Here is a 26,734-nt window from a genome sequence, read left to right on the forward strand (position 1 = left end):
CATGAGGTCGATGTGTATCGTGGGTGCAGACCATGCAAAGGCACCAGCCGTGCATCTTGCAGTCTTGTTAAAAACCGTTTTCAAGAGAGCTATGAAACAATAGTGAGCTACTACCTCACGCTAGGGCCAGACTCCATGCTTGTTCTTTAGGAGTGGCCACAACGCTACTTTCTTTACACTGTGGCCGTAACAGCGATTTTCGGCGGATTTTGGCCAATGTGACATCCCATGCGCACTCGTTCTTGAATGCTTCATGCTGATCGACCTTCCATGGTAGGTATATCCTTATTTTCACACTGCATGAAAGCCAATCAGACTGGCTGTGCAACCTGCATCCGAAACTGCATACCAGCTCAAGCGAGTCAACAGCCGCAATACGGAGTCAACAGGTGCTTATTTTGCCGGCTCCGACAGGAAGCTGGTGCTCGTGATGCTGCGACGATTAGACCGCCAAATTGCCCAAGAGAATCAGCAATGCGCACGACAACTTCATGCCGCTCCTCCATCAATCCGCACTTTGGGCGCGAAGCTGCTCAGTGAGTGCGGCGCCTCGATAAATCTGGAGAGAATGCGTGGAGGACACAGGAAGTCTGCAATCCCAGTGAATGGATGGTGCATAATGGATTCGATGGAATGCAGCGCGCTCCTCCCATGGGCTGTTATTCTTTGGGTTGTGAGATCAAGAGTATATGTAGTTCTGCAAAGCGTCCCGTCCGAAGCCGCTACAGATTTAACACCCTTTCGCAGGTTAAGGTTGGGGAAAGCTGGTTGATGACGATGTGACGTCAATTCTTCCCGACTATTGGACAGCATTCGCTGACTTCGCGTGTACTAGATCCATGCTAGACAGTTATCTGCTCGAAACGGTCAGCATGTACCACCTGAAATGCCCGCCAAATGAAATAGAGAATACACATACTAATGAGCAATTCACCCCGTAGTACTTGCGAAAGTCAAAGCAGTGAATCATGGAATACAGCTTAGGATTATGCTACAACGCAATTCAGGCCATCACAATCCACACACGAGTGAAACCGAAAGTGATTACAAGAACGATTGCTGGTGACATGGTAGAACTCACAACAGAGAACGAAAAGGAATGAAAGTGCAAATACTACAATACCACCATCTCCGTCGAATCATTGGTAAATGAAATTGTATCTGCAGGAAGTCAGCTTGCTGACATAGCTAATGAGCGCAACACTCACCGAGACAGGAGATGAGGTATTGCTGACAGTTGAGGGCCATACCTATCAAGAATTAGAAGCGAACTATTTAAATGATCCTGGGGGCTTACCGCGCAGCATTATCATAGAGTTCAAACAAAGGGATGGCCAGGAGCTTCATGTTTTTAGGTACAGCCAACACCTCTATAACGTGCCCGCGCTTAATGTAAGAATCTGTACAGGCGCGACGAAGGAATACAGACGTACTGCGTTCGGGCATTTGCACCAGGAAAAGCTTCTTGCACTCCTTCGGCTTCGTAATGTGTGTAGGAATGAATGGATACTGATGATTTCGAGGATTACACATGGGACAAGAATGCGATCAGGACTCCCAGAGCGTTCCCTGGCGGGACAAGGAATTGAACGTACCATGAATGTCTCAAAATTCGGACGCCACCATTGTGCAAGAACATCACCAATCTCCCATTCATTATCTACCCCATGTGACGCGTTAAACTGGCGAGAGTCGGTCGGAGGTGCGAGGCGTTCATCTAAGCGGCGCTTCAGCCCTTCGATTTCGTCTTCCCCCGGCTTCAAGTAATCACCAGGACTAGGCTCATGAAGTTAACGAGTCACATACAAGGTATGAGTAGACCCACAGCTTAAAGAAGGCGTTGGCGATCTGCAGCATCAGGATATGAGGGTGTCCATGGTCATGCACCACCAGAATGCCCTCCACGGTTCGTCGCATGCCAAAGTCTTCATAGTTGTTTTGCAGCCGCTGAAGTCGTGCAGATACAGATGGGTCTTCTTCAGGTTGTGCCTCCTTTGTGCTAACACACCATATTGGTCAAGGCGTTGCGTAACAAACGTTGCTCAACATACCTGAACGTGAAGTTGGAGAGCGGATAGCTACAAATTATCAGTGTTGGGAAAGAAATACAGAAATAAGTCAAACTGTGCTCACAGGGTTATTGTGTTCGACATGTTCGCACCCAGCTACGAGGATGCAACAACTGAGGGAGTCGTCGAGTCTGGTAGAGCGATGGTTAGACCGTGACGGCGGCGTCGCGTATACGATTCGCGCTCAGTCACATTCATTGTGGTCACAGGGGTCACGCCTCTGACAAGGAAAGCGCTCGCCTACTACAGCACGAAAAAAAATGTACAGGTTTCATCAGCACTGCTGCTACAGCTTTCCGATGAGCTTAACCAAGTCACGGCCTCAGGTTGGCGGGGTTACTGGTCAGGCCTCACAAGCCAGGTGTAGAACAGGGCTTGCTTGGATATGTCTGACAATGTATATGGGTGATGCAGGAATGTCTACGTGTCTATTGGGTATGATACAGCAATACAATTCTGTGATAGATCATCCAAATGTGTGAGCATTTCAGATAGCTCATTGTCGGCATGCCAATGCGGATATCAAAATGTCGTAATCAAGTTTCGCAGCTATTAGGAGGGCTTCAGGACCAGTGGGACAACTGGACGTAGTCGAACAACGTACCTTTCAGCACCAACCGAGTAAACTCCCTAGCCAGTTCTGGATGCTCCACCTCCAGCCGATGCAGGTCCTCAACACTCAGCTTCCAGAGCACTGCCTGCCGTTCCACCACACAGGTAGCGTTTCGTGGCAGGCCAGAAAGCGCGGACAGTTCACCTGCGATTGTCCCCGGAACCATGGACTCCTCCGTGGGCGCGGTGTGCTCGTTGAAGCGATACACCGCTCTGAGCACGCCGGATTCGACAAGATACAGACCGTCTGGATCGTCGCCTTGATACCACAGGACTGTGCCTTCTGGCAGAGATATCCTCTGGAGGTACACCATAAGTGGTGCGAATTGTTGGCGGTCGACAGGGCCATATGTTGAGAACGCCTTGACGAGCGTATTGTATGGCTCAGCAGCATCTGCCACGTCGGCGTCCGGTGGAGAATGATCTGAATGGAGATAATAAGTTCAGGAAACCAGCAATCACGACAGATAGCTATCTTTTACCTCGGGCGATGGTCTCCCACCCAGCATTCAGCAGGTGCAGTCTTCTGGGCGTCGCCGACATTGATTCCTGGAAAGCAATTGCGGCATCCTGCCTACCGGGCAATACTAAGACATCGTGAGTCTGCGTATTCTGTGCAAAGAGCATAGTCACTTACCTATCGTCTGTGGCTCGGCCTTCTGCGCATTGAACCACGTCCTCAGATAGACGTTCTCAGTCCCTGCAGCATCACATCATAAGCTCAGTCTCGCAGATCATACGGGGTACGCCGACTCACACTCAAGGGCATCATTGAACGTAGAAAAGAGCTCGACGCCATCCATGTCCAGCAAGCCAACGTTGTGTAGAGACTTGCCCACGTTCGAGTCCAAAGGGAACCCACAGAAGACAAGTGTGACCTTTCTCCCTGCCAGCAGACGTTGGATTCGCACGAATGCCTCTGCGGCTGACATGTCCACTCCCGCGACGAGCGACAAGTCGACAATGAGAAAGCGCATAGGATTACGCTGCCACGCAGGGCCCTCGACCAGCATCCGAATCGTACCTTCGACATGCGTGATGGTCCCGAAGAACAGGAATCCTAAGATGTCGCCGTATGAGACGTTTGCACATTGATCAAGTTAGTAACGGGTTGATAGACAGCACCTTGCAAGCGCAAAATCGTCGTCTGCTTGGAGACCTCACGTATGTACGCACGATGTGCACCCGGTCTGCGCACAGTCGACATCACCGTCTGGCCAGTATACAACGTGCGTATGCTCCTCCTCTGCGAGCTTTGAATGACAAAGAAGAAACCTAAATCAAGCATGGTCAGAGCAAATCGAAATAAGTTTCGCGGCAAAACGCACAGCTGACGATGATGCCGAACAGCACACCGATAACAAAGTCCCACACAGTCATACAGACCATGATGCTGGCGATCGTGATGTACTCTGTCCTGCACTCGAATGAGCTAACTATATGCGGACAAGGATCGATTGGAGCGTTCAAACCTGCTAACTCGATGTCGGGTGTCCCAGAGCGCCTCCTTCACCAGATCGATACCAAGCACGAATATCAGCGCTCCAACGACCATCACCGCTGCATTTACTGAATCAGACGATGCGTCAAGAACATGAGGAGGTAACCTACGAATATATGCGATCGGTCCTGTGCCAATGACAAGCAGAACCGTCGTGGCGCCTGCCAGAAGAAAACTAGATACACGCGTCGTTCCACCGACGCGATAGAATCTGTCTTGCATATTAGCGATGCGATCATCTGGTTCATGAACAGACCTACAGCACCGTGTTGACATAGACGAGATAGTTTGGCCTGAGCGTGGTCATCAGTATGCTGCCAGCACGGATCGCAAAACTACTTACACCGTGCCTAGAGCACCAGCAAGAAGATTTGAGTAGCCATGTGCAACCAGCTCCTTATCCGTGTTGACGTCATGATTCAAAGATACCGCTGAAGTTCACAATGAGCTTAATGCAGCGTCAGCAGACATGCGGACATCGACGCGCTCACCTAGTGCCGGGACATTCAGTGGCGGATGTAGTATGTTGAAGAACAGCCTTGCCGATACCCGTGAACACGTGAACTCCACTCCACGGCACAACACTCACAGTGCAAATTGCGTAGGCAACGTTGACCAAAGAACCGACCATCTAGTAGCTTTGAAGTCTATTAACAGCGAGACGCATGATAAGCATCGATTAACAAAGTGATCCCGCCGATCAACGCACCGAACAGCGAATAGAAATGATACCAGGGCTCATGTGCAGTGCCCATGTCAAATAGCCATCCCTTCTGCCGTAGGTTGCCGAGGTCCATATGACCAGCGGCAACGACGATATAGAAAACTGCCGGGATGATCATGAAATCTAGAACACGCCGTCAGCACACCGTCATTATATGGACCAAAAACGGTGTAAAAGACTCACACAGCGGAAAGATGAGCTGATGCTCATACTTGTGCGAAATGATGCGCAGCAGTGCCGCCAACCCAAACGCAGACATCCATAGCGCGAGATTATGCACATTCAGGAACAAGAACTTCAGTGTGGCCAAGCTGAAGTCGAAATCATCGTCGTCCATGCGCGTGCTCACGGAGAACCTGCATGCATTAATAGAGTTAGCGAACATGTGCGCGCGAACGCATGTGACTTGCCCTGTGATGATGAGGAAGACGCCGACACCGCCTATGCAGCTGTTTGTACGTCAACAGAACCATCACAAGGTGGAGAACGGCTGAATAGGCGTACCCTACAAGTATATGTCGCGGGAAGAAGCCGATCAGTGCTCCTAGCCGTAATGCGCCAAGCAGAAAAAATGTGAGTCCTTTCCAGCGATCAGCGCAAGTTATGGAAAGGCCAAGTTGCTACGTACCCGTGAGGATCGAGGACAACGCGAACGCCACAATTGTGGTTGCCAAAATAGCATGCGGATCGTCTTCACCGATGTCGGCAGCGATACTGTTAGCGAGAATATGGAAGAACGGCTGCAGCCGGTGGGAATATTATGGACCTGTTCATTACGATAATCAGACGTAACGCACCACAACTTCTATCATCATGCTGCCGTTCCCGCCCGCGAATCCGCTTCCACCTGCCGAGTACACGAGCTGAGAGATAATTGCCCTGGAGAGCGGTGACTTGAGCAGCTGGCAATGCAGATGGAGACAATCCGAGCGCACGCACGTAAGAAAGAACATAGACACTCCTGTTCCGCCGAGATTGGAGAAGACACCGGTCGCAGGAAATATGATCATGCCGTCTGTAGGCTAGTTGTGGGCAAAGGGATCGTGCACAGGGATCACCCGTACTCACAGGAGACACCATCGAGGATGTTGAGCAGCGTTCCTAGAAGGACCGCAGGTAATGATGTGAGCGCAATAGTAGCTAGATTCTTGATGTCCCGTGGCCCTGGAGTGCTCCTCACAGAGGTTCGCATTCGAGACAGCAGAATCGGCACGCGCGATTTTCGCTTGCTCTTTGAGGGGACTCCGCCACCATTGTACGCTGCATGGGCTGCCTCGAGATCAGCCAGGAGTGGGGCTGACTCTGACGTTTCCGTGACATCGGGGTGTGCAGCGTCCATATGGGATGATAAAATAGTGTTCGGCGGAGGATGGTCCAAAGGTGCAGTGCTGCCAGGCTGTCTTGAGACGGCATGATTGTAAGGCGACTCAGGTGCTGCTGTGGGTGTGGAGGACCCATCCTTTACGCCGGACAACTGCTCGCCGCTCTGACGAGCCATCAAGAGCGAAAGTCCAGAAGGGCCAGACCGACCTCGAGGAGTAGCGGCACCAGACGGCGTTGAGCCCAGGGTGGTAGTGGATGTCGTCAAGTCAGTAACACTGCCAGAGTGTGCAGAAGAGATAAGCGATATGAGAGACATTGATGGCGGTGGAAGACGTTGGGTCTCGATCTCCTCTGCGGACTCCTCGACGTCGGGGAAGATGAACGCATTTTGAGTGTGAGGAGCAGACAAAGCGGGGGTCCGGAGACGGATGCTTGATATGTGCATGGTGCTGTCTCGAATGGTATCCTGAGTATGGTGTATGACATTGCGGGGCCTTGAAGATTTGGAACTCGAGGAGACAAAACTTCTCGGCTGTAATAGGCTAAATGTCACAAGGAGATCACGCAACCCCTCTCTATGCGAAGACGAAGGACAAAGTCTTACCCCGCCCGAATCAGTGGAGATGTGCTTATTCGCAAAACGTCGTGAAGTGATGGTGATACTCCGTCATTCTCGATAGAATTCGCCTCGCCTCGCCGCGTTCCATAAGGAGGTCTTTCGGGCTCCGGTGAGTTCATCGCTTGACGGGGCATAACACCACCCAGGCCGACGCAGAGCTCAGCTCAGAGGGATGAAAGAGGCAGCGTCGAGGTTAAGAGCAACGTCAAAAAGCATATCATGGCAAGAATATGAGGTCCACTGCAGAGATAGGATAACCTGTCCGTCCGGATAAGATATGTTCCAGGAACGCGATCACGGGATCTATTATGTTCGATCGCAAGTCTCGACAGGCCGCAGTGCCAATGCCATTCTTGAAACATTTGGGTCTATATGCGATACAACGCGCTGATCTTGCCGTCTTTGTTGTCTCAGCCATCTGTTGCGAGCCTTGCACCAACCTCCTGAGGTCATCTCTCCAGGCGCAGAAGCGTGCTTTGGCAAATTCGTAAATTTGACATAAAGATACGTAGCAGCCTGTAAGGTTTTCTTTCTGCAATCATCACTTATTTTGATCTCTCGGAAGGCGAATGATACGCACCGCGTGCTTCTTGCACGAATAAGCTTGCCGCGGCAACATGACAGATAAGCTTGGCGTCGTTTTATCAATCCCCTATGGATCCCTCACTCTGTATTAGACGTTCTTCATTATTCTTGCCCAATCTCCCATATCATTCCCGCCCCATTCAAAGAGTTTTTACCAAGATCCGTGACGGTCTGCAATTGCTGCCTACTATCACACAACGGTTTAGTATAATGATCGCATCTGGGGGTTGTCGCGCACTTCAACCTGCGTCTTTGTAAGATTATTCTTCTGGGGCCTTACGATCCTCCAGACTACGACGATTTTTACATATTCTTACAGTGTGCAAGTGCATTGATAACTGTCTTCGTGCTTCCTGCTTGTTTTCTTCCCTCATCTTTGGTAGCGCACTGCGATTGCCAAGGTCAGCAATCACATTAAGATGAGGCTGGATTACATGTACCGCAAGGGCTTGGAGGGATTGCAGTAATAGAAGCTGGATGCATCCCATCAAATTCTAAGGAGTGCTGCATATAAGGAACAAGAAATCTGATGGTGCGCTCTTTTTGAAGTTGCCGGCGGAAAGCTGGTAAAAATGTCACACTGAGTTGGACCACTTTATTCTTTGGAGGTTCTGGAGGGTAGAGGTGCGAAGCGCATTATAAAGTATGCACAATTATACTCGTGTAAATACGGCACGGTGTTTTCATGGATGTACGCGCCTGTGGCGTACGCAGTGTAGATGTCACGTGGTCGCGAAAGGTAAGGTACTTACATAGTATGGCAGGTGCCAGGCGCGACAATCGAAGCAGTGGAATTGTTCCCATCATGATGGAGTATGAAGGCCCGTCGATGTTTCAACTTCAAAGCAAGTCAGGAACCATCTTTCAGTCCCCGGACTGGCCGTTATCTCCTTCATAACTCTGCGCATTATCGCACGTATTGACTCGGAAGCAGAGACTTCTTCGCGATGTCGCCGCTGGCTGACGTGAGTCCACCCGGATCAGGTCTCCTCAGACTCAAGGGACAAGCATATCATTAGATAGAAGACGATTTGTAAACAGAGGCGGAGTCATTAGGCGACTAACCTTTCAGGATGCACCATCATCCATGATTCCTGCTCTGAGCTAGTAGGGAGGATCAAAACGTCCATCTTCTCCTCGGACTAAAGTGCGAACCGCTAGCTCGCCACCCGCAAGTGATCCTCTATGAGACATCATGGTCACTCTAATTGGGCGAGCTGTTATCGGGATGTTCTTTGTCCAAGAATCCTCGCAGATGCAACCTCCATTGCACTGCTACATGTAGATTATCAAGGGAACAATGCGAACATGTTCATATTCTCGGTAATACCTTGTACTATATTGACGATAACTTTCTCTACAGTTATAATTTGAAGAAGTATGAGTCTTTCAACGACTGGCTAACGCAGTCAGCGTCTCACCATCAAGGCGGAAGGGAATTTGAGGCTCCGAAATCGCGCATTCAACACATTCTCCACCTCCGGTGCCAGTCTGCACCGATCCTAACCCTAGCGAATTGCCATGGCGGCAGCTTCAAAGTCGACTGAACTAAGATGTTTCCATCGCCACATGCATCAATCCATTCGACCAGGGTTAGCAACCCCCTTTGTACTCTACTGTGCCACTAATATTCACTTACTGGTCATACATCATGAATCTCACTCAGTGACTCCAGCAATCTCGTCTTGCTACTTCGAGGCAACTCTGCTCTTCACCCATTGCTCGACCTCGATAGCCCACTCCTCTCCCGATCCACTCCAAAGTGACAAATGGGGACTCAAATGATTATGTTTCTTCATCGTCGACACTCCAATCTTCCTCCCCAGCTTCCTTCCGAGCGCAGCAGCGAACTCTTCGCTTTCTTCGAAGACTCCGTCAGGCTCCCTCTCGCTGGCCATCATCAACACCTCCGGAAAGCCGTCCACGATCTCCCCAGGTGCTCGTTGGGGCAGTGTGGCAGGCATCTTGTTCTGCACCTCCTCCCATGATCCGTACAATCCCTCCAGGCCTGCAGGGTCCGCAGTAGCGCTCTCTCGGCTGAAGCGATAGATGCCTCCGGCAAGGATGACGCCCCGGATGTGAGACCGCACGTCAAGCGGGAGCAAGCCGGGGTACAGCATCATCGTAGCAGTGTAGATTGACCCTGCGGAATGGCCCATGATCATCACGTTGTCGAAATTCGCGTGAACGGTGCCGCGGCGGCCGACTTCCTCGGTGTTTGCGAGAACCCAAGCAATCGCATCTCGTATGTCCTTTACGGGCTCCGGGAACATGACGCTCGGCACCAGGCGGTAATCCGGGATGATGGTCAATATGCTATGGCAATGCTCTCCTGTTCATCCTTCTGCATACGGGGGACAGTGCTTTCGAGGACTCACCCTCGTTTCGCAAAGAACGCTCCCAAGTTACGATAGACGAGGTCGAACGGAGGAGGGAAGATTCGCTCCCCTGTAACGAACCCTCCGCCATAGATGAAGAAGAGGACCGGCGCCTTCTCCTGTGTTACTTCCGAAGGGTAGTAGACGTCAAGCTAAATGGCGACCGGTCGTCAACGCCTCGTTCATCGCTCGAAGCAATCGTCATACCTGATGTCGGTCTGTCACACCGTACTTGAATGTGGTACGCTCGATGGCCTCGATCTCGGCACGATGCGCTTCAAGGTAGGGCAGGAAGGCATTCCTCGCTACGAACGCAATGTATGAGTCTAATGCGTGTCCACGTTATTAGATCTGTTCTCTCCGCGACATACTGTAGTCGTAAATGAGAGGGACGGACCGCTCTTGTTGTGCCGCTATGGCGTCCATTAGTGAAAGACTACAGCTTGTCTCACCTAACCGAGCACTGAAGTTCGCATGGATCCGTCCGTCCTGCTTATAAGTGGACCCAATGGAGAAGTCGAGCTAGCTGACCAACCCAGAATCAAGTTCTTCCGACGGGAACGTATCGATTTTCCATTCACTCTATACATATGTATACCCTTGATGCTTCATCCGCTGAAATCAGTTTTCCCGCTCGAGCCGTACCTTCGTGTTCGGCATGACGCGAATGTGACTGCGCAACCGTGAAGAATCCATAGCTTCAATGTTTGCAGGAAAATATGAAGCTCAGCCCATATTACGAGCAACAATGCGGGGCTAAGTAACCACATAATAAAGTGCAAACAAAAACGACCATTCATCCAGAAGTCCATGGGAGCCATCGTCACAAAGAATACACTATCTCACAAATAAATTCAGATCATACCGACACCTCTCACAGGCCCTTTGCGAAACCGATTTTCATGGGCATCTCAGGCTTCGGGTTCAGCCCGATGGTAGGATACTGAATACCTGCGACGTTCCAAAAGATCTCCTTGCCGGCGGACTCGAAAGTGAAGGAGGAGAGCAGGACAGCGAGGACGACCTCTGTGATGTACGGTGAGCACCACGGACGTAGCAGATAGTCACAGAGGTACGCACTCATTTCTAGCTGAGAGAACTTGAAGCCACTATAGAAGAGACCAGTCAGTACTGCAGAGCGATCATGCAGAGCGAAAGGTCACTGACATGCAAGCCCGTCCACCTCCCAAGAACGTCATCCTGTCCGGCACAAATCAGTCATCTGAGTGCGGCAACATTAGCATACAGACAGACTTACAGATGTGAGTACACGCCAGGCACGTGCGCATTCGTGACCGCCTCCGGGAGCGGCTTGAGCCAGCGCTCGGGTTTCCACTCTGCCGCATCGGGGCCCCATATCTCCGCGTTGCGGTTGCACGCGAGGATACCGATGAGGATCCCAGTACCTTTCGGCACCGGTATCTCATTCATCATCGTACCGTCGTTGCCGCGTATGGGTGTCGAGAGAGGCATGACCATGTCTTTGCCCGTGCTGCACGGCGAGGGTTCCAGTCAGGATCATGTGCACAGAGTAACGCTAACGCGATCTACGGGACGTACTTTCGAACAAGGAACGGCACCGGGGCACACCTGGAGCGTTTATTCAGTGACTGTCGACACCATCTCACAAACCGTGCGGACTCACACGCGCAACGTCTCACGACAAACGGCGTCTAGATATGGCAGCTCCACGAGTTGGTCGTAAGGGATCTCCTCGTTGTTGCGGCGGGCTTCCTGGATCTCTGCACGCAGCTTCTCCTGCACCTCCGGGTGCTTTGCCAACAAGTCCAGCGTGCGTGCGAGCGCGTTGGACGTGGTGTCCATGCCTGCGAAGATGAACGTCCTGACGTCCGATGAGCGTCCGCTCTGCAGGAAGCGCAGCAGGAGACTGTGTAACGCACGACATCTGGCCCAATAGTTCGTCCTCGGGCAGCCTGTCCTCCTCGGACGCAGCCATGTTCGCCTGCACTGCGCCAAGCATGAGGTAAAGCAAGATAGGACTCGACGTATATGCTTACTGAGCTTGCTCATGATGTCCTTGCCCTCGCCGATCTGGTGCGTAACATCCTCGTCGCCCCTCTCCAGCGCGGCCTTCTTCTCTTCATAAATCCTGTGCGAGTGCTCGGCGATCGCGTCGGAAATCTCGCCGGCACGGCGGATGTGTGGGTTCGGAGACATCTGCACCAGACGCCGCCTGAAGGAGGGCGGGCCAAACTTCATTGCAAGCGGCAGTAGGGGGCGAACTATACGAAGAGGGAACAGCGTAGGCCTAGAATTATTTCGATCAGCAGAGGCAGGAGCAAGTAAGGAGCAAGAGGCACGTACACAATGCTCTTAATGGCCTTGCCAAAGTCATCAGACGCATCACTCGTTAACGGATCGAACGAGTATCCAAGTCCAGCCTGTCCAACAAGCTCCAGCGCGGTGCGGCCCATCCAGTCCAGAATATCGATCTCTTGCACGCCCTCTTTGACACGCACAGCAATGGCATCTCTTAGCTATTATGAACGTCCCTCAGTTAGCTTGCCTCGTTGTGCATTGCCAAGGTGCAAACCTTGTTAGTGATCCTGTAGAAGATGGGGACCATATGTCGCATGTGGGCGATGGAGAATACGGGGTTGAGCATCCTGCGCTGTTTGCGATGACGCTCGCCTGTAGTAACGTGTTAACCGCGTCAATTGGTGTCTGACAGGGGACATATCGTTACAAACCTAGGGTTGCAAGCAGGCCATCACCCAGCATGAGATGCATCGACCTGGGGCGTTTCCAACATGAGTGTGAATCGCATTGAGCGAGGGGCTACTTACCCGAGGAAGTCGGGGGTCTCCTCATAGACATACTGATCCTTGACGATGACACTGGACAGCGCCAGCGGGTCGAACACGAACAGGTGCTTGCTCTGGAGCAAGCAGGTCAGCATTACTAAGAATTACACACTGTGACGTTGGGCGTACTCCGAGTAGCCCGTTCAGCTTCACCACTGAGCCATACTTCTCGCCGATTTCCCATTGAAAATCCCAGCCTGTGCGATCGAGGAGCTGGCCAAAGTTTCCTGCCAACGCTTCTCTGTCGATGGTACCAAGATGGATTTAGATCACGGGCCCATACCTTTCAAGAAGGATTGAGAAACAGGCCCCGGGACGTTATCTAATGGCGAACGCAAGAAGACGCTCTTGGCGAGGTACCAAAGCACGAAGCAAAGCGCGCAGATCACTATGGTTTGGAGAATGCTGAACACCAGACCCATGGTGCGAGGAATTTGGGAAAGAAGAGGATTGTAGGAGTAGAAGGGCTTGTGAGAGAGGAGCGATTAGGTCACTCGTGGTGCCCAGGTGACTGCGCTTATAAAAGGTCGGACAAGCGTACGGCTCCTTTCGATCAGATGCTTCCGGAGCCCTTCGTCATCCGGTCCTTCCTCTGTAACCAACTGCGTTCGATCAGTAGGTACACTTCCGTCGCGTAACAACTTCCTTTCCTGCTCTTTCGAGATCACGGTCAAGCAGATCGCGGCCAAATACTTGAGCCAGACGATGCCGAACCGTGTTGATCGGATTTGGTGGGCAGACGATGTCGAGTCGCTGTGCCTCCCTGCTGGCCCTGCACCCACGATGACTCTGGAAATGGCATACCTTGTGGCTTTTTTGGGCGACTTGACCCCGGAGCGCGTGCTCACGCGCTCACCGTTGATCTGCATTGATTCCGGTCTTGCGGCGATCTTTGAACGCGAGCTGATAACACATGAACATGAGCTATTCTCCCAGTGACTGATAGCGTATTAGTGACAGCTCCGACGGCATCGAAGTGAATTTCGTAGTCGTCACTTGAGTCGCCATGCCAAATCATCATGGGCGCTAATCTATCCAATCCGCAGGTCTTCGAAATACTATAGGCGGCTATGATACAGCTCACGTCTACTCTGTTCGATGACTTCTGTCGCCAGGTAGGAGCAGGCCCGAAAGGCAAGCAGCTCCGAAAAGGCCGTAATGCCATATCGACAATGGATGCGCAAGCCTACGGACCTCCTCTGAATTAGGCATCGCAAGAAATCACACTTTATGCTAAAGCCTCGACTACTGTGGTATCCTTGGTTGTTCCTAGATCTGCACGGAACTCTATGGCTTGAGCTTCCGGTCGGGATGCGACTCGCGTATGATCTGCTAGGGGCCACAAATTCGAACTTCGACTTCGAGGTGTCACCGCACTGACGCAGACAAACGCGTCAGTGGCTGGTCATCAAACCGACTCGTTCCCGTTCGGTAAACTAACTTGGATACGCCCTAATTGCGCTCATGCCGTGTTACCGCGCATTCATCAACGAGCGTTTCGGCACGTCACACACGTAGTCGTAGCTATACGAAGCATAGCCCCAGAGAAGCGCGCGGCTGTACCTTTTATAAAGTAGTGCTCCATCAACCGCGCGCTATCCAGCAACTTGGGGGATCACATCAAATTACGAACGTGGTGGCCGCTCAGACTGATCGTACCGTCGCCAACATCATCCCATCCAGCCGAGTACGTCTCGATGCCGGTCACGTCGTGCGCTGGGTGCTCACCCGCCGCTGAATAGCTCTGGATGCATTCATACCCTTGTTGGAGGCACGATGTGCAGAGATAGAGACCATTAAGCGAAGGACATTCACTTATGGCCACACGGATAGGCATCAGGTATGCGTTTGACTCTTCTTGTCTAGCTGGTGCACTCATTCACGGCCAGCTCGATGTGTATTATCCTTCCGAGACTCACGAATCCTTCCCGGTTCTCTTCTTCGTATACGGCGGCGGATTCATATTAGGCAATCGGAAATTCACCGCCCGCCGAGCTCCTATATGCCAACCTAGGAGCCTTCTTTGCCAAACGAGGGTCAGCATGGTTCTCCTTACTGAATGATCAGTTGGAGTCATAACGTCAGTTGTCTCATCGTTGCAACTCTGCAGGATCCTAACGGTAATACCGGACTATCGCCTGCTCCCCGAAGCACGCTTCCCCGAGCCCATGGAAGACGTACGGGACGCGATGGCCTGGGTAGTCGCTACGCCAATCAAGTCACAAGCGAGCGCAACCTGAAGGTGGATCTCGACAGCATCTTCATGATGGGCCACTCCGCCGGCGCGACCATCGCGTCCACCCTGCTGCTGCACCCCACCCTGCTCCCGGCACCGCTGCGCGCGCGCATCCGTGGCATCAACCTCGCCGGCGGCGAGTACAAGCAGCGGAGGGACGGCGTGATGGCGGGGATACTTACGCAGCTGTACGGTGCCTGGGACGCCGTGGAGGAGAACATGCCGTCAGCACTTCTGAAGCGCCTGCCCGAGAGCATCGTCAGCGGATTCCCTGATGTGATAGTGATGGTAAGCGAGCGCGATCCTGATGGGGCGATAGAGGCGAACGAAGAGTGGATCAGCATGTTGAGGGAGACACTCGGAAAGGATGTGAGACTCTTTGTCATGAAGCGCCATAATCACTTTAGTCCGATGCTGGCGTTGTGGAGCGGTGATGGAGAGGAGTGGGCTGTCGAGTTCGACAGGTGGATGAAGGCCAGGGTCGGATCGAGCACCGGCCAGTAGGTTAGACATCATGGGATTGTACTGTACAATATGATGCAGATCGAGTGATAGACCAGAGTCAGTTAGCGTGACATACCCTTGGCGCCGAAGAGACGCGCATGTTCAAATAAGTGACGGCGTATAGTACCGGTATCGCGGGCGACAACGATATTTTTCCATACAGATACGCGCGGAGCCGCACATCGAAATGCATCCAGCTTTCATCCCTCATGAGCACCCTTGTTGTTCCTGTAATCCGACCTCATCTCGATGTGCAAGCCGACATGGCTTCTACGATGTCGGCCGGTTTGCATGCTTCGTGGCCTACACGAAGGCACCGAGGAAGCAATGCTGACCATCCTCAACCAACTCACCATATCAAAGGAGTACGGGCAACTACTATCTGACGAGGAGCATGCGCGCACAAACAGTCGCGTTCGTAACGCGACAGATCTCCGTAGCGTCATCCGTATATACATCGACATGAGGAATGTCAACCTCTCCATCATCACGTCCTCCGCCAGGCGTGCAAGCGTCCAAAAAGCAATCGAGACGGTCCCGAACTCTCTCAGACCCGTTCGCCTGCCGGCAGCCATTCTTGCAGCGGCTTTGCTCAAAATGGAAAGGGGCACCAACGAGCCCATACTGAGGATCAGGAGGGCAGGAGGAGCTCGTTCTGACCTTCCGAAAAGCTGTCAATGGCGAAAAGAGTATGGAAGGTACAGGCCTGAACATAGAGGGCTCACTATTAACAATAAAGACAACGCCGAGCATGACGGAGGTAATGAGAACAGGTGAGCTTTACGTGGTGGGCAAGTGGCGAAGAGAAACCGTGGTAGGAGATGTATATAGTAATCATTGCGATGAAAACGACGTTGACGGCATGTTGTTGAGGTGTTATGTACAGATAGCTGAAGCGATCGATATCGTACCACGTTCTACCAGCGAAGAGGGATGGAATCGATTCGCTAAGATCCTCAATCTTGCAACGACTCATTACTCAGAAACACTTGTTACGGTTCGCTGTAAGCAGCTCGGTGATGGTGATGAGACATATCAATACAGGAAGAAACCGCAACTCACAGCTACATTACGACACCACATACGTTCCCTTGAATAGCCAAGTGAGACCACATCCAAAGCAGCGCAAAACGATCTCGCCTCGGGTGGGAGGGGAAACGAACGTGGAGGCCCAGTGACTGTCCAGCGCGAGGACCACCGACGTGGTGAGAGGAAAGCCGACCAGTCACGCCCGGCGACGAAAGTCGTGCTTTGGCTCAGTGAGCAGGCGGCCGCTGCGCAGTTTCTTGACAGTGTCCGGGCGTACGTGAGTGAATGCATCCACACAATCCGCGTCACAGCCAGCCTGGAGGCGCCGTGCGATGCAGGAGAAACAAAGTCAAGGATCAGCGAGCACGCAGACCGTCTAACACCAGAGCGGCTGACGAATAGTACACGATGAGTAGCATATGGTTTCAAAGAGGATTGACGACCGAGTTCCGTTCAAGTCAATCCTCGCCAACATTGCGCACTCGCTTCAGCAAGGTCGAGGCATTTGATTCGCAGACGGTAATATTGACGGAAAGGTCCATGTCATTCTCGACTATGCATACACGTCTCGAGGGCGGTTAGCGACCCACGGATGCGACGAAAACGACGAGCGGGCCAAATCAAGTTGAGAACTGCGGGGCGCCAGACTGCAGAGTGCATGACCATAAGACAGGCTTCAGCATTGCATGGAGGGCTGGCGAGATCGCGCTTAAATTGAAGGGTTAATCCGATCGGGTCGGATGCAGTTCGGGGATGTGCCAGATGTGCAGCGTTTCTTCGCTGCTGCCACCCGACCCGTTTTGTGAGGGGTTTTTGGGGCAGCTTACTAAAAGGCAACACATAGCGTTCAAATGGCATGTTCCGTCCGACGTACCGCAAGATATTTTGAGGCATTCCTGAACACTCGCATAGCAGATTGAAGCGAATCTACGTGCCTGGCGAGACATTTGTGGTGTTTCAAGATTTCATTTTTGAGTCGCCGGGGATCCAAGATCCGAGGATCTGTATAATATTCCCACCGGTAGCGGATACTGCAACATGGCTGCATTTGTTGGGCCAACAATCAACGCGACATGGCTCAGGGTGATGAACCTGTTGCAAGTGGATCTAGCGCAGTAAATGGAACCATAGCACGGACGTGGCCATGTGGCCGAAGATGGGCGGACAGGCGCCTATCACCGGTCACCCCCTCGGGCGCATCACCCGAACGTTCTAACGTTCACACACACCAACATCAACGTCGACGATCGTGACGACCTCACTGAAAGCCTTTTTTCCATCATGCATCATCCGTCTTGCCTTTTAAAATCTCAAAATATCTCGCTTGGCCAGACTCGCAAGAGAGATGTCGGAATCCTTTTCCCGTCTTGGACATCGCGCCATGCAGAGGCATGATTGGCTCAGGAGCGGGCAGCTGCATGGCCAAGGAATGCTGTGAATCCTGATACATTTTCCGCATGAAATGTCGGACGAGGCCCTCTCTCAAACCCCAGAGGCTCGATGGTTAGTCATCGCATCTTTGTTGCAACGCTTACAGTGCTTGTGAGCGGTCCATCCACATGTTCTCATTGTTCATGAGCCACCACACAATTGCGTGCGACCTGCGATGCAAAAAGCCGTTGCCTTTGCCAACGGTGTTATGACATCGCTTGCGAGAGTGGAGCTGCTATCTCATCATGCGGTCCATGCACACCGCACTAGAAACGGCGGCCTTGCATGTCAAAGGGGCATCGCGGAGGAACGGACCATGGGAAAATCAAATCGCTTGCTAATCAGAGCCATCGCAGCGTAAATCCTCCCTTCTACGGCAACTGATAGACTGGCCGGGAAGCGTGTAGAAAATGTGGAATATTCAGGAGCCAAAACCAAACTACAGGTCACGGTCGAGCAAGTAGCTATCGGGCGGTGGGCGCGCAAATCGCCCGCAGGGAGTCCACCGACAATCAGCAGGCTCGCGCGTTGTCGACGGCGGCGAGTCGCAAGTGTAGCGGTCCGAGCGGGGCGGGCCACCCTCAGTCAGTGCAAAGTCAGCAATGACCCGCCCAGCTCAACCTAGCCGGTGAAGAACCGGTCGGTGCGCAACAAACGCCGCCTGTAAAAACTGCGTGACAATGTCACAAAATGATCACAGTCGTGACGTCGGCGAGATGAATCTGTTGGCTAAACAGGAGGCCCTAGCCTTCCTTACACCTCCATGCTGACTATTTGCATCTCGTAGACCCGCTCCCACCGCACGCGCTGACTATAAAAGCAAGCGGGGGGTTGCTCTCTTGAGAGGCCCGTCCGTCTTCGTAAGTTATATCTCTTTCCTCCTTCCTCTGCATGGAATCCACGCATCCGCAGTCCCCGTCTTCGTCTTCGTTCACCCGGCCGAATTCGCTCTCCACACTTCCAAAAGAACATGAAGAGAACCAGGCCGAGTCCCATTCGCGCGCATCTGTTGCCGACTCGCATTCCCCTACAATCGTCGACGATCTAGAAGAAGAAGCACTTGCAGAGGATGAGGTTCAATCAGAGTTCCACCTCGAAGCCTATGGACCTCACCCGGGCGAGAAGGGATGGGACTCGTTTGAGGTCACCATCCCCTTGGACGATCCTGAGAATCCAAAGAGTTGGTCAAGACCATATCGGTGGTATCTGACAATGTTGGGTAGTGTGCTAGTCTTCAATGCGTGAGCCCCAACGGTTTTAGATATCTTTATTTCCACAGCGATTGACGTATGTCCATGTTTAGTACCTTTGCGAGCTCAGCACCAGAAGGAATCGTCTTTGAGTTGATGGATTACTTTACGTTCAGCGAAGAGGTGGTGACATTGACAATCGCCCTATTCGTTGGTGGCTACTGTGTCGGTCCTATACTGTGGGGACCTTTATCAGAGCAGTTCGGGCGGCGGATCATTTTCATCATCACCTTCGCGGTCTACGTGTGCTTCCAAGTAGGCTGCGCACTCTCACGAAATACTGGGTCAATCCTGGTCTTTCGGTTCCTCAGTGGTACCTTTGCGGCTGCTCCGTTGTCCAATAGCGGGTGAGTGGCTATGATTGCCGATACTCCACAATGATCCTCATCACTATCCACAGCGCGTTGGTGTCCGATATCTGGGATGCGGGAACCCGAGGAGAGGCTCTGGCGTTCTTCACTCTTGCACCGTTCGCGGGACCCACTCTCGGACCGATCGTCTCTGGCTTCATGAGCGTTCGAGGGGTCTCCTGGCGATGGCTCTTCTGGCTGCTGACGCTCTTTGCTGGCTTCTGTATGATGCTGACTGTGTTTACGTTGCCGGAAACCTTCTTGTATGTTCCCATCACCTCTTCTGAGGTACCATCACTGATCTGTGATTGCATAGGCCGATCCTGATGGTTCGGAAGGCGCAGCGGCTGCGCAAGGAGACAGGTGATGACCGGTACTGGGCTCCGCTGGAGAGGCAGAAGAAGTCGTTCGGGGAGCACATGAAGCATATTCTCGCAAGGCCATTTCTCATTCTCTTCCGGGAGCCTATGCTTATGGCCATCACCATGTACATGAGCGTAAGTGCTGTCTCCGTCTATTGTTTGCGCGGCAACTCACAGTCCTGCATAGTTCGTATACGGCTGCATCTACCTGCTCTTCGAGGCGTACCCCATCGTCTTTATTGAAGGGCACCACCTCAGCATGGGCCTTTTCGGGCTGACGTTTCTGCCGATCTTCCTGGGCGCCTGCGCGGGCGTCTTTTTTTACCTGCTCATCTTCAACCCGCGGTACGTGCGCTCGCAGCATAGGCACGCGCCGCATCCCGTGCCTCCCGAGGAACGGCTAGAGGTCGCAATGTTCGCCGCGCCGATGTTCGCGGGCGCGTTCTTTTGGTTCGGATGGACGTCCTACCCGAACGTCTCGCTCTGGGCACCGCTCGTCGCTGGCTTCCCGCTCGGGTGGAGCGTCGTCTGGATTTTCCTCGCGCTGTTCAACTACGTGATCGATGCGTACCTCTTCGTCGCCGCATCCGCGCTCGCTGCGCTTACCGTCGTTCGTTCGTTTTTCGGCGCAGGTTTCCCGATGTTCGCTGCGCAGATGTATAACCGGCTCAACGCGCGCTGGGCGTCGACCCTCATTGGGTGCCTCGCGGTGCTCATGGCGCCCATCCCGTTTGTGCTCTACGCGTACGGGCCTCATATCAGGAAGAAGTCAAAGTACGCGCCGACAAGGGCGGCCACGCCCGTGCTTGAGAAGCCCGAGGAGGACGTGGCCGACAAGAAGAAGACCGGGGATAATGTGGCCAACAATGTGTGAAGGCCCGGCCTCTGTCTCCTCTTTTTTTCGTTTCATCATCCCATCTGTTTGGGCTGAACCCCACAGACATTTCCATCCCCTTTCCTGTTCGAATCGTCACGACCGAGCATACGATAGACTTACTATAAATCGGCATCCGGACACCATCAAAGACATATGCATCATCATCTCACGTCATGAACTCAACGTCCTGATCTCTTCGCATCTTCACTTTTACTATCCTGGCGGCCCCCCTGCTATTTGTTTCCCCAGGTTGCGGTCGCACTGCTCGGTACTGGGTTGTTTCTTCGTTTTGGATGGGCGACGCGCTCAGCGCGCCGTTTCATGCTTCCATGCCGCCGCCTAATAGAGCACACACGATGACGATTGCTACGCTCATCACGTACCCCTACTGTTTGCACCATCTGTATCTATAGGTTGGGTGTTATAGCAGCATTCAATAGATGTTGTTTCCATTAAATGAATTTTCTTTTTACCTCTGTCAGTGTTTTTCTTCGCGAGAGTTGTCACTGAGACCTCAGTGTGGTGCATGAACCGCTGGAAAAAAGGGTCATCACCGAGAACAAGATTCCTTTCGCGCCCAATTCGAATAAGCAAGTTTATCGGTTCGGATAGTGCATGAATATGTAGGCGAGCAGCGAGATAGATGATGTAGAAATGAACGTCAAGGACACGCCGTTCGTGTATGTTGCTCTCGGAGGCGGATCAGTTCATGATAAGATAAGATGACGCCCGGAACATGCCGCGAGGTGCATCTCCGAGGCAAACCCACGTGGTGTGGCCGCCGTCCGAACTTGCCACCTCGCTCTTACCGCCCACCCAAAATTTGACATCAATCCAGCAGCATAGATCGCAACGACAATGGTACATTCTACAGAGTTACAACAAATCACGATGCCTGGCATGCATTGTGGCGTACTCGACGCCCGACAACTACCAACGGCCCCAATCATAATGCCACATGAATTGCATTATTGACCGCACATGTCTCAGTCCTAGCTACCTATAAACCCACATTTTTATTCCAGACATCCGCCTTGTGCTCTTGCCTCCCCGCCTGCCCCTTCTCCTTTCCCTTAAACAAGCTCGCCCTTTCCTCTGCGCAGGACGCACACACGCTCATGCCCACGTCCGCACTCGCGCTTCTCCTTCTCCTCACCGCCAGCCAGGTGCCGCGCGCTGCCGCGCACGGGTACGTCACCAACATCACCATCGGCGGCGCAACCTACCAGGGGAACGCCCCAGGGCACAGCGGCAGTGAGTGTCTCAGCCTCCCCAATTACCACATCTCACATGCTCACCGAGCGCAGTCGTCAGCCCGATCCGCACCGTGTCCTCAGACAGCCCGGTGCAGAACCTTTCGGATCCCAATTTGGCCTGTGGCCCGGGCGCACTGGCTGCGCCCGTCGATGCGGAGGCGGCGCCTGGGAGCGCCGTCAACCTAACCTGGGTGTCTGGGAGCGGTGGACCCGTGAGTGATGACCGCATGCATGCGCAAGTCCGTACGCATGCTGATAATTCCGGGTCGGCATTGCAGTGGCCACACGAAGTGGGCCCGATACTCACGTACATGACGCACTGTGAGAACACGACGACATGTGCGGAGTTCAACACATCCGGGGCGCGATGGTTTAAGATCGACGAGGTCGGGAAGAAAAGCAATGGTACTGGCTGGGTGCAGGAGGAAATCAGTGCGTTATGACTCGACCACAATCCGTAGAACTGCATGTGCTCACCGATTTCAGTGCTAGGTGCCAAATTCAACGTCACCATCCCAGACGGCCTTGCCCCAGGGCCGTACCTGTTCCGAAACGAGGTAAATTCTCTCTTGATACCCAGGATCCCTGCACAGCCTGACACTACCATGCACGCAGATGATCGGTTTGCAGAACGCCATGGCGCCCGGCGGCGCCGAGTTCTTCCCCTCCTGTACGCAGCTGCAGATCACCGGCAACGGGACAGGTGTCCCTGCCTTGAACGACACGGTGGCCTTTCCGGGAGCCTACAGCCCTACCGATCCAGGTATCCTGTTTGATGTGAGCTGCCAACATCAGAATACGAGCGGATCGTTTCGAGCGGCTACTCACTGTGAATTCTAGGCCTACGACAACCCTAATGCGGCGTATATCTTCCCCGGTCCACCAATTGTTACTCTGACGAACGTGACAGCCCCTGAGAATACGACAGTGACGACTCCAAACGCGACAACTTCCGCTGCTTCTATCTCGCTGGAGGCGTACAAGCAAATACCGGTCGCAATCGCGGATCCCGATACGTCGGACGAGTTCTATCTGGTCATGCACATGGTTGATGCGGATACCTCAAATGCGGATAACGCGCAATCGAAAGGTCGCTTCCATAGTCGGATTGCTCGCCGCTCGCATTGAACGGTGTATCGCCAGTGGCAGAGGCTGCTCGTGAGTCTACTGTTAGAGCTCCTTTAGCGTCGCGGGAAGCAAATTATACCTAATGTAGACCTTGCCTGGTTATCAACCGCCACAAATATCCTTGCCAATAACGTTTCGCCGATGAAATGATTGAGAATGCACAGCAACGTTAACGAGAACATCGATAGCGCTGCGACAACCTGTCCACGCAATATGAATGGAACATCTTACGGAATTACGAACACACACAACAAATTACGATGCCTGGCATATGCTATGGCGTACTCGACGCCCGACAACAACCAACGGCCCCAATCGAAATGCCACATGAATCGCATTATTGACCGCACATGTCTCAGTCCCTATTTGTAAACCGAATTTTCGTAATAGACATCTGCGTTATGCTCTTGCCCTCCCAACGCGCCTTCTCCCCTTAATCCCGCCTTCCCCCAAACCCGCCCACCCTTCCCTCTGCGCAGGATGCACTCTCTCCATGCCGATGGTTTAGGGCCGGAAGCAAAGTGGATACTGTCGCACCAGCGCCGCCGCTATGCGCCCCGCTAGTCGTTGCAGCACTCGACACCGAGGAGCTCGCCGTTTTGCGTGGTGGCCGCGATGTCCTAACTGCCGAGCGCTAGAAGGCCGGACCTTTGGAACGTGAAGTGGCTATGTGGCTGCCGGAAGAGAGGCGGTACGACGACACCAGCACTCGATACCAGGAGCGGATGGGTGGATGGGTGGATTTGAGCGAGCAGCAAGTGAGGAGACGGATGAGGAGGCGAGATGCGATGCGGTAGCCTTAGCGCAGGTGCGTGGCGCGTCTCCTTCGTCCGTCTGCGCAATAATCAAACGTCCTTTCCAGTACTCATTTCCCGCACTGTGTGCGAAGTCCACCTCGTCTATTAGTTGTAATGAATTGCGACATTGCGATAGCGTTCGACTTGGAGCCACGGTAATCGCCTACTGTTGTCCGGTCGAATTACAACTGATATCGCCTCGTACCTGATCTTATGCATGCTTCTGCAGGGGAGCTACACTGGCATTGCATTTTCGGTGCGTGAAGCGGCGGTGATCATCGTAGATATCAAGGAAATTCGCTCGACCAAGAATTCATAGGGTCCACTTCACAGACACAAAGTGCATGCTACCGTCGAGCATTGCGACATAACGGCCATCCAATCCCAAATGAACCAACTCCTTAGCACTCCACGACCTTGTCGGAGGTAAGCAATCGTTGCCTGGTTGACCCTAGTCTCTTAGACTTAACCTAATGCCGAGATGATGCCTGAGCCTTTCAGTTGGGGAAAAATCATGTCATGAGAAGATGGCAACGCTCACTGCTCGAAGTTCACTTTGTATAGATACTACGAGAAGCGCTCCTAGGACGTAGAAAGGCGGCGCAAGTATGAAAAGCGTCTGAGGTAAATACAAAGCGGAGAACGTTGGGATGGTCGTGCTGAAGACAGGGCAGGATAATGGCAGCGCGCGGCGCTGCTGGGTGAATCTAGCATTGAACGCGGGCAGCCGCCGGCAAAAGTCGTGAATCTGCTGTGGTACGAGTGCACTAGTTGGAGTATACGGCTAAGTGTCCAGACGAGTATCTTCCTTGACGAGGACGCGAGCGGCCATCCATATCACGAAGGGGTGCTGAATAGAAGCAGAATGGCAGTGTCCCAAATGCGTGGTAAACACGTCCATGACAGAAGTAAACTATATTTCGGGCGATATGAGTACAGGATAGCTGTGCGTGCACTTCCATGCTTCCTTGGGCGCCGACCACTGCCTCGCTCGAAGAACAGAATCGGCGCCACTGAGCGCGTCATTCAATCCTGCGCGGGTGATGTTCGCCTTCTACAAGTGCGAATATAAGTCCCATCCTCGCACGTAACATGGCGCGAGATGAGAGACACAAACCGCCATGTTGCACAGGTTGGAAGGGAAAGAGTGCGAGCATCTTGACGAGCGTCCGCGTCCTCGTTCAGCGCTTTCAGCGCTCAGCGGTCCGATACTGTTTACTGGTACATATGATCCTGCCCATCAAACATGCGCTTGCGAGCTGTGCATAGCCCACCCACATATACTTAGCCTCGCGAACCTCACACCCCTTTCCCTTTCCTCTCATCCCCTGCATTCGGACACTTCGTCAAAGCTACACTTCTGCTACACTCTGTGATCACTGAGAACTCGAACTATGGATACAACTCCGGGAAACATCAACTCTGAGCCATCCAGTCCTCTGACTGTGCCCACCTCAGAGCATTCTGACTTGACTGTACCTGAGTGGGATACATCTTTCTTCCATTCGACCTACTCCAGTAACTCATCTATGGTACCACAGAATATCAATCATACAACCTTTGGAGGGTTCACAGTTAACCCCATCTCCTTCAGACCCTCAGATTCTGAATATGCCAGCACAGTAAGCTTTCTTTTGTATCGAGTCTTACATATCTGTCATGTATCTGTCAAGACTCTCAAACCCAAGTTCATCAATTGCTGTGGGTCCAAGTGGTCTTCTGTTGACAGAGGCAGTTCAGTTTATGTATGTATCACTGACATTATCATGCCTTGCATTGACAATCTTAATCTTGAGCAGAGCAAAATTTCGATCAGGATTTTCCGTAGCATTATTGAGAGCATGTGTCATGTTGAAGAATACAAGTGCTGGGTATGTTATATTTAGCATTGAAGTGCTATTGCTGCTTTGCTCATGCTACATAATCAAGAAAACTGCTGCACAACATCATCAAACTTGTGCTGAATGACAGCATGGAGAATGAAGAAGCACTGCAGTATGTGTGAAGTTTCTAAGATGCAAGGGCCACATTATTGATCAAAACACAGATTACACCACACAAGCCTCAACTCATCTACATTGATCACTGGTATTGATGCAGATTTATCTCAAATTCAAGGCAACATTTCAGATTTTTTTGCACTGGTCCTGGAACATCTTTCTCAAGAACTTCTGAGATGTTATGACAAATCACATTTGCTGAGTGAACTAAAAAAGGTGATGATATCCTTGCAAATGCCTTGAAAAGGCAGTTTCATCATACTAGTGATCTTACATATCTTGAGCAGGCCATTGCTGTGCAGCAAAGAGCAGTGCAGCTGACACCAGATGATCATGCACACAAGTCTGGCCAGCTCAGCAACCTTGGAAACTCCTTCCTGAGCCGCTTCGAACATGTTGGTAACCTTGCAGATGTTGACCAGGCCATTGCTGTGTAGCAAAGAGCAGTGCAGCTGACACCAGATGATCATGCCAACAAGCCTGGCCGGCTCAACAACCTTGGAAATTCTTTCTTGAGCCGCTTTAAACATCTTGGTGACCTTGCAGATGTTGACCAGGCCATTGCTGTGCAGCAAAGAGCACTGCAGCTGACACCAGATGATCATGCAGACAAGCCTGGCCAGCTCAACAATCTTGGAAACTCCTTCCTGAGCCGCTTCGAACATCTTGGTAACCTTGCAGATGTTGACCAGGCCATTGCTGTGCAGCAAAGAGCAGTGCAGCTGACACCAGATGATCATGCCAACAAGCCTGGCCGGCTCAACAACCTTGGAAACTCCTTCTTGAGCCGCTTCGAACATCTTGGTGACCTTGCAGATGTTGACCAGGCCATTGCTATACAGCAAAAAGCAGTGCAGCTGACACCAGATGATCATGCA

At 52.4% G+C, this 26,734-nt stretch overlaps 9 protein-coding genes across 9 annotated transcripts; 4 read left to right on the top strand and 5 right to left on the bottom strand.

The window, feature by feature from the left end:
* Positions 1–710: 710 nt before the first annotated feature.
* Positions 711–2,214, bottom strand: LAESUDRAFT_744395 (cleavage and polyadenylation specific factor 5). Its single transcript, XM_040911307.1, has 9 exons — positions 2,134–2,214; positions 2,052–2,078; positions 1,826–1,999; positions 1,596–1,776; positions 1,434–1,509; positions 1,298–1,370; positions 1,209–1,250; positions 920–1,161; positions 711–854 (listed from the first exon to the last, which is right to left on the bottom strand). Exons 1-8 carry the CDS (start codon positions 2,151–2,153, stop codon positions 1,140–1,142), a joined length of 615 nt encoding a protein of 204 aa, XP_040761774.1. The 5' UTR covers positions 2,154–2,214; the 3' UTR covers positions 711–854; positions 920–1,139.
* Positions 2,215–2,565: 351 nt separating this feature from the next.
* On the bottom strand, positions 2,566–6,245 carry LAESUDRAFT_658528 (uncharacterized protein; the record flags this gene model as incomplete). The annotated part of the gene is made up of 20 exons (XM_040904755.1): positions 2,566–2,618; positions 2,674–3,105; positions 3,164–3,268; positions 3,319–3,381; positions 3,439–3,741; positions 3,807–3,956; positions 4,010–4,098; positions 4,154–4,241; positions 4,293–4,393; positions 4,443–4,475; positions 4,526–4,613; positions 4,674–4,720; positions 4,772–4,829; positions 4,892–5,029; positions 5,090–5,355; positions 5,411–5,486; positions 5,535–5,646; positions 5,704–5,785; positions 5,846–5,921; positions 5,975–6,245. 20 exons carry the CDS (start codon positions 6,243–6,245, stop codon positions 2,566–2,568), a joined length of 2,631 nt encoding a protein of 876 aa, XP_040761775.1.
* A 2,750-nt stretch (positions 6,246–8,995) lies between these two features.
* LAESUDRAFT_728523 (alpha/beta-hydrolase) lies at positions 8,996–10,264 on the bottom strand. Its single transcript, XM_040909456.1, has 4 exons — positions 10,183–10,264; positions 10,019–10,116; positions 9,812–9,963; positions 8,996–9,749 (listed from the first exon to the last, which is right to left on the bottom strand). The coding sequence occupies exons 1-4, from the start codon at positions 10,235–10,237 to the stop codon at positions 9,122–9,124; spliced, it is 933 nt and encodes a 310-aa protein (XP_040761776.1). The 5' UTR covers positions 10,238–10,264; the 3' UTR covers positions 8,996–9,121.
* A 421-nt stretch (positions 10,265–10,685) lies between these two features.
* Positions 10,686–13,058, bottom strand: LAESUDRAFT_658363 (cytochrome P450; the record flags this gene model as incomplete). The annotated part of the gene is made up of 14 exons (XM_040904747.1): positions 10,686–10,837; positions 10,892–10,920; positions 10,979–11,011; positions 11,070–11,303; positions 11,372–11,401; positions 11,457–11,654; positions 11,713–11,779; positions 11,830–12,080; positions 12,137–12,309; positions 12,366–12,463; positions 12,523–12,566; positions 12,619–12,710; positions 12,766–12,863; positions 12,920–13,058. 14 exons carry the CDS (start codon positions 13,056–13,058, stop codon positions 10,686–10,688), a joined length of 1,638 nt encoding a protein of 545 aa, XP_040761777.1.
* A 1,063-nt stretch (positions 13,059–14,121) lies between these two features.
* On the top strand, positions 14,122–15,447 carry LAESUDRAFT_316238 (alpha/beta-hydrolase). The gene is made up of 3 exons (XM_040901979.1): positions 14,122–14,323; positions 14,379–14,672; positions 14,747–15,447. The coding sequence occupies exons 2-3, from the start codon at positions 14,454–14,456 to the stop codon at positions 15,374–15,376; spliced, it is 849 nt and encodes a 282-aa protein (XP_040761778.1). The 5' UTR covers positions 14,122–14,323; positions 14,379–14,453; the 3' UTR covers positions 15,377–15,447.
* Positions 15,448–16,229: 782 nt separating this feature from the next.
* On the bottom strand, positions 16,230–16,822 carry LAESUDRAFT_316248 (uncharacterized protein). Its single transcript, XM_040901980.1, has 2 exons — positions 16,439–16,822; positions 16,230–16,378 (listed from the first exon to the last, which is right to left on the bottom strand). The coding sequence occupies exons 1-2, from the start codon at positions 16,694–16,696 to the stop codon at positions 16,352–16,354; spliced, it is 285 nt and encodes a 94-aa protein (XP_040761779.1). The 5' UTR covers positions 16,697–16,822; the 3' UTR covers positions 16,230–16,351.
* Positions 16,823–18,727: 1,905 nt separating this feature from the next.
* On the top strand, positions 18,728–20,790 carry LAESUDRAFT_786321 (MFS general substrate transporter; the record flags this gene model as incomplete). The annotated part of the gene is made up of 5 exons (XM_040913886.1): positions 18,728–19,077; positions 19,140–19,433; positions 19,487–19,699; positions 19,753–19,933; positions 19,986–20,790. 5 exons carry the CDS (start codon positions 18,728–18,730, stop codon positions 20,670–20,672), a joined length of 1,725 nt encoding a protein of 574 aa, XP_040761780.1. The 3' UTR covers positions 20,673–20,790.
* A 1,003-nt stretch (positions 20,791–21,793) lies between these two features.
* Positions 21,794–23,059, top strand: LAESUDRAFT_715787 (lytic polysaccharide monooxygenase; the record flags this gene model as incomplete). Its single annotated transcript, XM_040907188.1, has 6 exons — positions 21,794–21,929; positions 21,983–22,143; positions 22,210–22,363; positions 22,418–22,488; positions 22,547–22,708; positions 22,772–23,059. The coding sequence occupies 6 exons, from the start codon at positions 21,794–21,796 to the stop codon at positions 23,057–23,059; spliced, it is 972 nt and encodes a 323-aa protein (XP_040761781.1).
* Positions 23,060–24,972: 1,913 nt separating this feature from the next.
* LAESUDRAFT_728533 (uncharacterized protein) lies at positions 24,973–26,318 on the top strand. The gene is made up of 7 exons (XM_040909457.1): positions 24,973–25,339; positions 25,398–25,478; positions 25,530–25,601; positions 25,656–25,727; positions 25,786–25,851; positions 25,904–26,072; positions 26,144–26,318. The coding sequence occupies exons 1-7, from the start codon at positions 25,251–25,253 to the stop codon at positions 26,291–26,293; spliced, it is 699 nt and encodes a 232-aa protein (XP_040761782.1). The 5' UTR covers positions 24,973–25,250; the 3' UTR covers positions 26,294–26,318.
* Positions 26,319–26,734: the final 416 nt, after the last annotated feature.

The sequence above is a fragment of the Laetiporus sulphureus genome (assembly GCF_001632365.1).
Source record: "Laetiporus sulphureus 93-53 unplaced genomic scaffold LAESUscaffold_35, whole genome shotgun sequence".
Classification (NCBI taxonomy): Eukaryota; Fungi; Basidiomycota; class Agaricomycetes; order Polyporales; family Laetiporaceae; genus Laetiporus; species Laetiporus sulphureus.

Coding starts and splice junctions, on each gene's coding strand:
- LAESUDRAFT_728533 (XM_040909457.1), top strand. CDS start 25,251: ATGGATACAACTCCGGGAAACATCAACTCTGAGCCATCCAGTCCTCTG. Junction 25,340..25,397: donor TCTGACTTGACTGTACCTGA/GTGGGATACATC, acceptor ATGGTACCACAG/AATATCAATCATACAACCTT. Junction 26,073..26,143: donor TGCTGAGTGAACTAAAAAAG/GTGATGATATCC, acceptor TATCTTGAGCAG/GCCATTGCTGTGCAGCAAAG.
- LAESUDRAFT_728523 (XM_040909456.1), bottom strand. CDS start 10,237: ATGGACGCCATAGCGGCACAACAAGAGCGGTCCGTCCCTCTCATTTAC. Junction 9,964..10,018: donor GTGTGACAGACCGACATCAG/GTATGACGATTG, acceptor GTCGCCATTTAG/CTTGACGTCTACTACCCTTC. Junction 9,750..9,811: donor GCGTTCTTTGCGAAACGAGG/GTGAGTCCTCGA, acceptor GCATTGCCATAG/CATATTGACCATCATCCCGG.
- LAESUDRAFT_316248 (XM_040901980.1), bottom strand. CDS start 16,696: ATGCATTCACTCACGTACGCCCGGACACTGTCAAGAAACTGCGCAGCG. Junction 16,379..16,438: donor TGTGGTGTCGTAATGTAGCT/GTGAGTTGCGGT, acceptor AGCTGCTTACAG/CGAACCGTAACAAGTGTTTC.
- LAESUDRAFT_744395 (XM_040911307.1), bottom strand. CDS start 2,153: ATGTCGAACACAATAACCCT. Junction 1,777..1,825: donor GCCAACGCCTTCTTTAAGCT/GTGGGTCTACTC, acceptor TCATGAGCCTAG/TCCTGGTGATTACTTGAAGC. Junction 1,162..1,208: donor ATACCTCATCTCCTGTCTCG/GTGAGTGTTGCG, acceptor GACTTCCTGCAG/ATACAATTTCATTTACCAAT.
- LAESUDRAFT_316238 (XM_040901979.1), top strand. CDS start 14,454: ATGGCCACACGGATAGGCATCAGGTATGCGTTTGACTCTTCTTGTCTA. Junction 14,673..14,746: donor GCCTTCTTTGCCAAACGAGG/GTCAGCATGGTT, acceptor GCAACTCTGCAG/GATCCTAACGGTAATACCGG.